This window comes from Cebus imitator, unplaced genomic scaffold, assembly GCF_001604975.1.
Source record: "Cebus imitator isolate Cc_AM_T3 unplaced genomic scaffold, Cebus_imitator-1.0 Scaffold285, whole genome shotgun sequence".
NCBI lineage: Eukaryota > Metazoa > Chordata > Mammalia > Primates > Cebidae > Cebus > Cebus imitator.
In genome coordinates, this window is record NW_016107600.1 from 2,665,734 (window position 1) to 2,678,717 (window position 12,984).

Below are 12,984 nucleotides of genomic sequence, written 5' to 3' on the forward strand. Positions count from 1 at the left end.
CCTCTGAATTGACCAATTGTCCCAAAGGCATCATTGATAGTAAAAGGAAAGATAATATTTAAAGTTTAGAGTCACATTTTGCATCCAGTTGTATGTGTAAGTCTTCTTAAATATAGAACATTTCCTCAGTATTTCTTTGATATTCCTTGATTTTTTTTTGTCTTGATATTCTTGATGATCTCAGGCCAGTTATTGGGTAGAATGCCCCTCAATTTGTGTTTTTCTGATTTTCTTAATGACTAAATTCAGGAATGTATCCTTGGCAGGACTATCAAGCAAGTGGAGTGAATCATGTTTACATTATGTTCTCTCAGTGGCACACAATGTTAATCTGTCCCAAATCTGGTGATGTTTACTTGATCATTTGATTAAAATAATATCTGCTATCTTTCTCCTCTGTAAATTTACTTTCTTTTTTTGTAATTAGTATTTTTATTAAATATTGGGAGTCCATATAGATATTATATTTCTCTAAGTTTTGAACAATTTATTTATTTATATCAGCATGAACTCATGGTTTTCTATTTAATGTTTCTGTTTTTGAGATGGAGTCTCACTCTGTCATCCAGGCTGGAGTGTAGTGGTGCCATCTCAGCTCACTGCAACCTCCATTCCTTGGTTCAAGCAATTTCCCTGCCTCAGCCTCCCAAATAGCTGGGATTACAGGCACACACCACCATACCCAGCTAATTTTTTTGTACTTTTAGTAGAGATGGGGTTTCACCATGTTGGCCAGACTGGTCTTGAACTCCTGACCTCAGGAAATCTGCCCGCCTCGGCCTCCCACAGTGTTGGGATTACAGGTGTGAGCCTTAGCACCTGTCCTATTTAATGTGTTATAATACATTATTGACATTATTTATTTTGATGCTCAAATTATCCCCAATTTAGCCAGTGGGAGTTTCTTTGAGCTAGCTTCTATGTTTGTTTTTTACTTATCTCTAACATTGTTTTAAAACTTTATACTTTTTGACACAAAACAACATATCATATTTTTCTGTTCTTTGCCCATCTGATATGAAATTAGCCATTTCTTCAAGGATCCCTAGTTCCTTTTAGTGGAGAAATCAAGATATGGGTGATGTGTATTGAATGTTATTGCTGTTTAGCTGCTGGTAAATCTCTTAGTTGACAGACATACATATGTATATATGTATATGTATACATCCACATCTATTCATACATGCATGCATACGTGTGTGCATACATACCATCATTTGCATCTACATTTCTGTATTAAAAGTTATTGTGTCAGTTTGCTGAGAATGATGGTTTCCAGATTCATCTGTGTCCCTGCAAAGGACATGAACTCATCCTTTTTTATGGCTGCACAGTATTCCTTGGTGTATATGTGCCACATTTTCTTTATCCAGTCTATCGTTGATGGACATTTGGGTATATACCCAAAGGATTATAAAGCATTCTATTATAAAGACACATGCACCTGTATGTTTATTGCATCACTGTTCACAATAGCAAAGACTTGGAATCCATCTTCATGACAGTTATCATGCTTGTATTTCTCACCACATTAACCATGTAGAACATCAAGAACACCAGGAATAAGAAGACCTGTATCTTTGAGAGTGTTCTGAATCCCACCAGAATAAATTCAGACATTTTTGAGTTGTTCCTATTCTTCACAGGTGAGACATAGATTAAACTGGAGGGATGGTAAAAATGAAGGAAATAAATGATGTTTTAATAAAAATAACTGGTAAACCCACATAAATATTCATCGTATTGTTTCCCATATTTTAAAAAATAACAGTGAACAAAAAGAATAGATTGCTATTTTTAAAAAGTCTTCCCAGTGAAGAGTTCAATCTGATTGGTAAGCCTTTTTAGATATACTTCTTTGCAAATAAAAATGCAGATTTCCTTCAAAGTATACTTTGAGGAAATGGAGATTTGGGGAAAATATTGGAAACAAGAGGAGTTTTGTTTTGATGATTTTATTACCAGCTTACTGCCACTGAAACTTACCTCCCTTAGTGGAAGATATTTCTCATAGACATTATGGTTTACTTCAGATTTTTATTTATAATGGAAATAAATTAATAGTCTTATTTTATTTTTAATAATTATTTAGTTTATTTACTATAGAAAAATAATATATAATATTGTATGTCTTATGTTAGAAAGAAATCTTAAGATCTTGATAAAATCTTCATCATTTTACATATCAACTTCATATTATTATGTCTTTCATTATTTTTGCCTCTATGGCCACATAAATTTTTAGTTGTGACATAAATTCTTGTCTGCTAAAAGCAATACTGGTTTTGCATATATTTTCTAATCACAATGAAATCAGACTTTTATTTGCTTTCCTTCTTCTCAACCTTTTTTCCATCTTTCCTTAACTCTTTTCCTCCCTTTGGAATTTGAACATAGAAATTAAAGTGGAATAACCTTATACTTACTGAACAAAATAATAAAACAAAACAGTTGAATAAATGCTTGATTCTTCTTTTCTCATACTTTATACAAAGAGATACTCACTATTTTTAAAATCCGAATAGACTATAACCCTTACTTTTAGGAACTCATAACTTGTCTCTACTGTAAATACCATGCTGATATTAGTCTGAAAATTAATACAGAGAATAAGTTAACAGTCAATGAAAGGACTGAAAAAATGCGGTACATATACACCATGGAATCCTATGCAGCCACATAAAGCATGAGGCCACATCCTTTACAGCAACATGGATGGAGCCTCTGAAACAAGACACACAGACTTTGTATTCAGCACAACTCCTGCATGTCTTTCATATAAAGCTCCTCCTTTTAAGCCCCTCTCTTCAGCCTAAAGTTAGAGCTATGAGCTGGCTGTTTATCCATTGTTATCTTTGGAAATAAAGTTACTTTCCTTTCACTGTTCTTTGTCCTTGTCATTGGCTTTGCAAGTGGTGAGCAGCGGAGCCTTCACTTGGTTACAAAATGATCATATGACTGCTTGCCCTTACTAGTTTTTGTGTTACTTTAATATCTCCTTTATCTGTAACTTTGTTATGAAATGATCATATGACTGCTTACTCTTAATAATTTCTGTGTTACTTCAATATCTCCTTTTTTTTCTTTAGTCAGGTTTATCATTGATGGGCATTTAGGTTGATTAGATGTCTTTGCTATTGTGAATAGCGCTGCAGTAAACATACATGTGTGTGTGTCTTTGTGGTTAAATAATTTATTTTGGGGGGGGTATATGCCCAATAATAGGGTTGCTGAGTCAAATGATACTTCTAAGTTCTTTGGGAAATTGCCACACTGTTTTCCAGATTAAAAATCTGTCTTTGCTCATTAATATTGGCATACCTTGAAGCCCACATCAATATTATAAACCACTGTAGCAGGTTTCCTGACTTCAGTCTAATCCCCCTTTAATCAATCTTCCATGTAGCCCAAGAAGGGTTTCCTTGATGACCAACCACCTTCTTTCAGGAACTCCACTTTGTGATCTCTATAAGTACTTTTGGCAAAATGTCTGGATTTTGGTTTTATGCCCAAGGATTTGTCAACTACCCATGACTGTGTGTAGGAGGGATGGGCAACCCAAAAGATGAAAACCAGGCAAAATTTTGCTAAAGCACTATAACAAAATTCAAAATATTGTTCTACAGTATGCCACAAGAATCAATAGATATAAATTATGGGAAATAAAATGTTGAAGACCAGTGAGAGGGTTTATCAATAAAAATACTTCCCTAATATTCAGGATATCTCCAATATCCAAGATTTTCAGAATTACTGATATCTTGGGGGATAAAAAGCAAAATATGGAAAGAGTACATCACATGAAACAATCTACTAAGAGTATTTTTATGACATTTAGGAGGGTAATTTTTATTAATGACCACAGGTGTATTAAATAAATAGCCACAGTACCATTGGTGAAAGAGAAATAATAATCAAAGAATAGTATTTTTCTTCTCTAGAATTTTTTTTAGAGCTTCTTGGACATCTTTGTTTCTCAGAGAGTAAATCAAAGGATTCAACATGGGAGTGACCAGGGAGTAACATAAGGATGCCACTTTACTCAGCTCAGGAAATCTGTTAGGAGTGAGATACATAAAAAGGACAGCACCATACAGCACACTCACAACTCCCAGGTGAGAGCTACAAGTGGAGAAGGCCTTCTTACGCCCCTTAGTACAGCGTATCTTTAGAACTGTGGACACAATATACATGTAAGATACAATAATGACTATGATAGTAGGCAAGATAATAATACATGATAAGGAAAAAGATATCATTCTATGGATAAAAACATCAGAACAAGAGAGTCTCTGAAGTGGGCGAGTATCACAGTAAAAGTGGTCAACAGCCCGAGAAGCACAAAAAGACAGAGTAAATGTCATGCTGGTCTGAATAACTGAGCTAATGCAGCCACAAAAATAGGAACCGGCCACCAGCTGAGTACAGAGACGTGTTGACATTTGAACAGAGTAGAGGAGAGGGTTGCAGATGGCAACAAAGCGGTCATAAGCCATGGCCGCCAGGAGAAATCCCTCAGTCACAATGAAGAGGGCAAAGAGAAAGAGCTGGGCCACACAGCCTGCAAAGGAGATAGACTTGCTTTCAGACCAGAAGTTGATCATAGCCTTGGGCGCAATAACAGATGAATAGAAAAGATCAATGAAGGAGAGATTGCCCAGGAAAAAATACATTGGTGTGTTCAGCCGAGGATCAGTCACAATAATGGCCATCATCCCAACATTCCCTATAAGGATCACGGCATAAACAAACAGAAATAGCAGGAAGAGGAGAATGTGGAGCTCTGGGCGGACCCTGAAGCCTGCAAGAATGAAGTCAGTCATTTCTGAGCGATTGCTTGTTCCCCTGTCACCCATGGTAGAAACCTGCTGAGAGGCACAAGGCAAAATATACAAATAAACTCTTGGTTTGGATCCTAGCATTATAAATAATTTTTCATAGTATTAGGATTTACAAAGTTATTTTACAATCATTATTAATTTTAGCCTCATAAATATACTGGGACTTAAAGCCAACCAATTGCTGCTGAAAGCAAAGATTAGTTGTATTTCTTAATTCTTTAAGTGGCAGAGTTAGGTTTCTTCCCTCTGCATCTAATACAATGCTTTTCTACCCAAATGCCTTTCACATTTACAAGGATCACTTCTCTATATATTTCCCACTCATGATTTACACAATAACTTCACCATCATGAAGCAGTGGCTGGAAAAGAGCACAACTAATCTAATAAATGACTTTGGGAAGCACATTAGGTAGTTTGGGTTTGGAGATACTTGGGTATTAGTAGTAGTAGATATTAGTAGTCAAGTTTAGGAAAACGGGGGCTTAATTTGGAGTACCAACAGATATGAAGAAAGTGACTGAGTTAAAAAAAAAAAAAACCTACTTGAGAAGTGCAATTACCTTTTGTGGGTCATGGAAACTGAATTCTGATGGAAGCTATATACCAAGCACAAAATTATTAGTACTCATATTCAAGAATTTCTCTCCCAGATGGGCCATCAAAGCCCTTTCATAAAGAAAACTTCCTTTCATTTCTTGATCCCAAGACTTGAAGATTTTTTTTTAACTTTTATTTAAGTTCAGGGATGTAAGTGCAGGTTTGTCATATAGGTAAATTTGTGTCTTGGGGTTTTGCTGTACAGATCATTTCATCACCCAGGTATTAAGCCTAGTACCCATTAGTTATTTTTCCTGATCCTTTCCCTCCTCCCACCTTCCACCCCGCAAAAGGCTCCAGTGTGTGTTTTTCCCCTCTATGTGTCAATATGACTTGTAGTTCTTTAAGAAGAGATCTACAGTAGAACCCTTCTACAGATAAAGGAGTTACTTTAGAAATTAATACTGCAAAGGATACAAATGGGGGCATTGTTTATTATACTTTTATTTGCCCTGAATACAACTTTTGTAGCCATTATTAACTCATTACCACTCAAATAGATTTTTAAATTACATATATTAACAATACAAGCCATCTTTCTCTGCCCCAGGGGCTTTATGGGCATGTTTCTGTGTAGGCAACAATAATAAAAAATATGTAGATAGCACTTTTTATGTGGCAGACATTTTTCTAAATGCTTTCATCATAGTACATTTAATCCATACAATAATAACTTGAGGTGGGTTTTAGTATATTCTCAAGTTTACAGATGAGGAAATTCAGGTACAGAGAAATGAAGTCTGCTGAAATTCACTTACTAGAGTCAGAATCAAGATTTGAAGCCAAGAAAACTGGCTCCAGAATCTATGCTTTTAATTATCATTAATTATTAATCACTGTACTATATCATCTTTTGATAAAGAGCCCCTCCTATTCCCCTACCTTACTTCTGCTTGTACTTTAGAGTTTAGTTAAAATTTCATATTTTCAAAATAAAATCTCTAATTCTTCAACCTGCGTCAAATGTTTCATCCAAAGGCAACTGGAAGAGACCAACTGTCACCCCATATTTTAATATTGAGATTACATATTAATTATTCTTCACTTGACAATAACTTGAGATAAAATTTAATTTGTTCTCCATGTGTTGTCAGCATAACTTTATGTGTCTGGTAAATGGCAATTAATCAATACATATTTATTATAGATAAGAGTTGAATGGTAATGATTCTGCAGTAACAGAGAAAAACATAAAAACTAATACTGCAGTGGTTAGTATGGGTTTTAGGTTTGAATAAATCTAGATTCTACTTCTGCCTCTCTCACTTTCTAAATGGGACTTTGGACAAGTTACTTATGCTCTCTCTCTATGCTACTGTATTCTCATATGTAAAACGGAATCCTCAAAGTTTTATTGGGAATAGAAAATGACATATCTACATAAGTCACTTAGCGCCACTTATGGTAAAGTAAGTATTCAGCAAATGCTAGCCATTATTTTTATTATACTTTTCAGTGCTCAGTTCCACTATTCATACCAAATAGTGCTTATTAGGTTGAAGGATAATAATATATATGATTGCTTTTGGACAAAACATTCTCAGTTGAGGGGAGGAATCAATCTATTAAAAGTTTAGAGAGAAAAAAGAAATCTTGGAGAAATGGAATATTTTGCCTGAGAAAAAAATTATTAAGAGAAAAGTTGCATAATATGTTATCATTACTCACTGCTGTATTAAATGTTGAAAATAAAATATTCACCAGTTTTATCAAAAATTAAATATGTAGATGAGTAAAAAGTAGTAAGATCTTACATTAGCTTGCACTTAGGGTCTGGAAATGTGTAAGATATTTAACAAGTGATCACTCATAGGCGGGTGTTGAACGATGAGAGCACATGGACAAAGGGAGGGGAGCACTACACACTGGGGTCAGTTGGGGGGACATAGGGGAGGGACGGTGGGGGGTGGGGAGCTGGGGGGGGGATAGCAGGGGGAGAAATGCCACATGTAGGTGATGGGGAGGAAGGCAGCAAATCACACTGCCATGTGTGTTCCTATGCAACAATTTTGCATGTTCTTCACATGTACCCCAAAACCTAAAATACAATAAAATAAATAAATGGGAAAAAAAATAATAATAATAAATAAATAAATAAATAAAAATACAAAAATAAAAAAATAATAAAAAAAAGAAAGCTGACTGAAGTAAGCATGGAAAATCATTTTTTGAAAAATGATATATCTTATTTATCTTCCTTTTATTCTCACCTAGAGGCAAGAACACAGATTATTATAATTTTCAAGATTTATTCCTAACAAACCCACTCCAACATTATAATATTATTCTTAAATATTAATTATTCCTCACTTGACAATAATATCCTTAACATCAGACTCAGCTTGTTTGCTCTGTGTTGTCAACATAATGTTCTGAATCTAGTGAATGATAATAATTCAATACATATTTATTATATAGAAAAAAGTTGAATGGTAATGAGCATGCAGAGTCAGAGAAAAATGTAAAAAACAAATTTATTTATTAAAATAAATTTGTCATAAATGTTATAAACATTATAACATTACACATTTTAATAAATGTATTACTGATGACATTTTTTTACCTGAAAAAGGGAGTTCTTCCCGGAGAAGCCAACAAGTAGTCAGTTTGTGACTTATTTTTCAAAAACGTACATGTTTTAAAAGTTACTTTTACCTTGTATTGTTTAGTAACTTGTCAGATTCTCTTAAAAAAGAAGCAGCAGAATTCCAATGTTTTCCTCTGTTTATTGTTTTAATCCTAGAAAAGGTAAACATAAAGTTAATTAATGACTGTCATAAGTACTGAAAAATAATTACTTTGAAATAAAATAAATTATCCCTCACAAACGCACACTTGTTTTTCCAGCTTTAGATTCTTCCCATAGATAAATGCGGCTTATATGCCTCATTGCTTTATTTTAAAAACAGTCCTTTTCTTAGTTGATTTCCTGAAAAATTTTATAATTCTTTTTAGAAGAGAGTCAAGGTGAATTTTCCAAATCACGTTCTGCCAAAACTAAAGTAATTCCAGGAACTATAGTCCATAGTTCTGCAAAGTGAACCTGGGAATCAAGCCACACGACAGTATCTACCCTGCATTCTCAGAGGCTCCTATGCTTTCAAGGCCAGAAGATAGATTGCCATGGATATGCAAGTAGAGGTCTCGAGCTCTTTGTCATCTCTCAATACTGCCAAATATCAACAGCAGTTCTCTATAAGGGCTTTGGTTTTGCTATAACTTTTTCAAATAATTGCAGCATTGAGATTTCCTTTATCTTCTGGGAGACAGTACCTCTGGGAGAGAAGAAAACAAGTCCATTAATAAGACTTCTAGGTTCTAGAAGCAAGATTCATGAGGACCTCAGAGATTCTAGACCTTTTTTTTTTTTTAAAGCCTAATAGGAGTTACAGTGCATGTGACATATTTTTCCTTTAAGAGAACACACAAGGATCTTTTAATTTTAAATTCTTCACTGAAAAGGATGCATTTTCAATTTATCATTATAGCACAGGTTTTTTTTTTTTTTTTAATTTCACTTTAAGTTCTGGGTACATGTGCAGAACGTGCAGGTTTGTTACACAGGTATACATGTGCCATGGTGGTTTGCTGCACACATCAACTCATCATGTACATTAGGCATTTCTCCTAATGCTATCTCTCTCCTGCCTCCCACCACCCCGACAGTCCCTGGTGTGTGATGTTCCCCTCCCAGTATCCATGTGTTCTCATTGTTTAACTCCCACCCATGAGTGAGAACATGCAGTGATTGGTTTTCTGTTCTTCTGTTAGTTTGCTGAGAATGATGGTTTCTAGCTTTATCCATGTCCCTGCAAAGGACATGCACTCAACCTTTTTTATGGCTGCATACTATTCCATGGTGTATATGTGCCACATTTTCTTTACCCAGTCTATCATTGATGGACATTTGGGTTGGTTCCAAGTCTTTGCTATTGTGAACAGTATAGCACAGCTATTGATAAGCAAATAGAAGTAGATGTGAAAGGAAATGTTGTGGTTCATAATGTAACTTACGGAAAAATTTTTGGTCCTAGTCATAAAGTTATTTTTGTTTTTATTTTTAAAATTTCATTCATCCAAATCTCTCCTTGATGACTCCTTAACTATATTTTCTCAACAGTAATTGATAAGAAAAGATAGAACAGCATGACTATGCCCCAAATCCAACAAATGCCCTCTGATCCATTAAATAAAGGTTAAATGATTGACTGGATCTAAACTTGGGTTTATTTTATAATTTTAATTACTTGAAAGTTGTTTATGCAGGTGTCATGTATTAAGTTAGTAATTCTTCATCAGTCCCTGTATATAATCCAAAATAATTTAAAAAACTGTTCTATATCAGGCAAACAAATCACAATTTGTCTTTGATAATCAAATCTTTAAGCTAACTGCTATAAATGCATCATATGTAAAACAGTAAGAAGAATGGATTTCCGACTGCTGGCAAGATCGCTGAATAGGAAGAGCTCTGGTCTGCAGCTCCCAGCAAGATTGACGCAGAAGGCAAGTGATCTCTGCATTTCCAACTGAGGTACCTGGCTCATCTCATTGGGACTGGTTGGACAGTGGGTGCAGCCCAAGAAGGACCAGCTGAAGCAGGGTGGGACATCGCCTCACCCAGAAAGCACAAGGGGTAGAGGAACTACCTCTCCTAGCCAAGAGAAGCCATTAGGGACTGTATAGTGCACTCCAGCCCAGGTACTGCACTTTTCCCATAGTCTTTGCAACCTGCAAACCAGGAGATATCCCTCTGGTGCCTATGCCACCAGGGCCCTGGGTTTTCAGCACAAAACTGGGCAGCCATTTGGGCAGACACTGAGCTAGCCACAGGAGTTTTTTTTTTTTTTTTTTTTTTTCATACCTCAGTGGCACCTGGAACACCAGTGAGACAGAACTGTTCACTCCCCTGAATACGGGGCTGAAGCCAGGGAGCCAAGTCTTCTGGCTTGGTGGGTCCTACCCCCATGGAACTCAGCAAGCTAAAATCCACTGGCTTGAAAATCTCTCTGCCAGCGCAGCAGTCTGAGCTTGACCCAGGATGCTTGAGCTTGGTGGGGGGAGGGGTGCCCGCCATTGCTGAGGCTTAGGTAGGCAGTTATACCCTCACAGTGCAAACAAAGCCACTGGAAAGGTTGAACTGGGTGGAGACCACCACCACTCAGCAAGGCCGCTGCAGCCAGACTGCCTGTCTAGATTCACTCCTCTCTGGGCAGGGCATCTCTGAAAGAAAGGCAGCAGCCCCAGTCAGGGACTTATAGATAAAACCCCCACCTCCCTGGGTAAGAGCACCTGGGGGAAGGGGTGGTTGTGGACACAGCTTCAGCAGACTTAAACGTCCCTGTCAGGCAGCTCTGAAGAAAGCAGAGGATCTCCCAGCACAGCATTCAAGCCCTGATAAGGGACAGACTGCCTCTTCAAGTGGGTCCATGATCCCCAGCTATCCTGCCTGGGAGGCACCACTCAGTAGGGGCTGAAAAACACCGATACAGGACAGCTCTGGCTGGCATCTAGCAGGTGCTCCTCTGGGATGAAGCTTCCAGAGGAAGGAACAGGAAGCAATCTTTGCTATTTTCAGCCTCTGCCAGTGATACCCAGGCAAACAGGATCTGGAGTAGACCTCCAGCAAACTCCAGCAGACCTGCAGCAGAGGGACCTGATTGTCGGAAGGAAAACTAACAAACAGAAAGGAATAGTATTCACATCAACAAAAAGGACGTCCACTCAGAGACCCCCTCCGAAATTCAATGATTTCAAAGACCAAAGATAGATAAATCCCTAAAGATGGGGAGAAACGAGTGTGAAAATTCCTAAAACAAGAATGCCTCTATTCCTCCAAAGGATCACAACTCTCCAGCAAAGTAAAAAAACTGGATGGAGAATTAGTTTGATGAATTGACAGGAGAAGGCTTCAAAATGTAGTTAATAACAAACTCCTCTTAGCTAAAGGATCATGTTTTAACCTAATGCAAGGAAGCTAAGAACCTTGAAAAAAGTTGGACAAAATGCTAACAAGAATGATCAGGTTAGAGAAGAACATAAATGACCTGATGGAGCCGAAAAACACAGCAAGAGAAGTTAGAGAAGCATACAAAAGTATCAATAGCTGAATCAATCAAGCGGAAGAAAGGATATAAGAGACTGAAGATCAACTCAATGAAATAAAGCAAGAAGACAAGATTAGAGGAAAAAAGTGAAAAGAAACGAACAAAGCCTTTAAGATGTATGGGACTATGTAAAAAGAAAAAAAAATCTGCATTTGATTGATGTACCTGAAAGTGACAGGGAGAATGGAACTAAGTTGAAAAACACTCTTCAATATATTATCCAGGAGAACTTCACAAACATAGCAAGGCAGGCCAATACTCAAATACAGGAGATATAGAGAACACCACAAAGATAGTCTTTGAGAAGAGCAACCCCAAGACACATAATCATCAGATTCACCAAGATTGAAATGAAATAAAAAGTGCTAAGGGCAGCCAGAGAGAAAGGTTGGGTTATCCACAAAGGGAAGCCGATCAGACTCACAGCAGATCTCCCTGAAGAAACCCTACAAGCCAAAAGGGAGTGGGGGCCAATATTCAACATTCTTAAAGAAAATTATTTTCAACCCAGAATTTCATATCCAGCCAAACTAAGCTTCATAAGTGAAGGGGAAATAAAATCCTTTAGAGGCAAGCAAATTCTGAGAGATTCTGTCACCACCAGGCCTGCCTTACCAGAGCTCATAAAGAAAGCAATAAACATGAAAAGGAAGAACCAGTACCAGCCACTGCAACAACATACCAAATTATAAAGACCATCATCACTATTAAGAAACTGCATCAACTAAAGGGCAAAATAACCAGCTAGCATCATAATGGCAGGATCAAATTCACACACAACAATATTAACCTTAAATGTAAACTGACTAAATGCCCCACTTAAGAGACACAGACTGGCAAATTTGATCAAGAATCAAGGCCTATCAGTGTGCTGTATTCAGGAAACCCATCTCATGTGGCAAGACACACATAGACTCAAAATGATGGAATGGAGGAATATTTACCAAGCAAATAGAAAGCAAAAAAAAGCAGGGGTTGCAATCCTAGTCTCTGATAAAACAGACTTTAAACCATCAAAGATCAAAAGAGACAAAGAAGGATATTACATAATGGTGAAGGGATCAATGCAACAAGAAGACATAACTATCCTAAATATACATGCACCCAATACAGGAGCACCCAGATTGGGATAAAGCCAGTTCTTAGAGACCTACAAAGAGACTTAGACTCCCACATAATAATAGTGGGAGACTTTAATACCCCACTGTCAATATTAGACAGATCAACGAGACAGAATATTAACAAGAATATCCAGGATTTGAACTCAGCTCTGGACCAAGAAGACATAATAGACATCTTCAGAAATCTCCACCCCAAATCAACAGAATATACATTCTTAGCAGCACATCACACTTACTCTAAAATTGACCACATAATTAGAAGTAAAACACTCCTCAGCAAATGCAGAACAAAAATCGTAACAAACAGTCTTTCAGA

General features: G+C 36.8%; 1 protein-coding gene across 5 annotated transcripts; it reads right to left on the reverse strand.

The window, feature by feature from the left end:
* Window positions 1–1,446: 1,446 nt before the first annotated feature.
* LOC108284922 (olfactory receptor 9K2) lies at window positions 1,447–8,596 on the reverse strand. Of its 5 annotated transcripts, none has more exons than XR_005195940.1 (3): window positions 8,276–8,596; window positions 8,096–8,179; window positions 1,447–1,663 (listed from the first exon to the last, which is right to left on the reverse strand). XR_005195940.1 is itself a non-coding variant. In XM_037729013.1 (3 exons), exon 3 carries the CDS (start codon window positions 4,854–4,856, stop codon window positions 3,915–3,917), a length of 942 nt encoding a protein of 313 aa, XP_037584941.1. In that variant the 5' UTR covers window positions 4,857–4,865; window positions 8,096–8,179; window positions 8,514–8,596; the 3' UTR covers window positions 3,812–3,914. The 5 variants fall into 5 exon arrangements, 3 of the variants coding, with proteins under 3 accessions (XP_037584941.1, XP_037584940.1, XP_017357390.2); XM_037729013.1 differs by lacking the exon at window positions 1,447–1,663 and adding an exon at window positions 3,812–4,865 and having other exon boundaries at window positions 8,514–8,596; XM_037729012.1 differs by lacking the exon at window positions 1,447–1,663 and adding an exon at window positions 3,812–4,865.
* Window positions 8,597–12,984: the final 4,388 nt, after the last annotated feature.

Coding starts and splice junctions, on each gene's coding strand:
- LOC108284922 (XM_037729013.1), bottom strand. CDS start 4,856: ATGGGTGACAGGGGAACAAGCAATCGCTCAGAAATGACTGACTTCATT.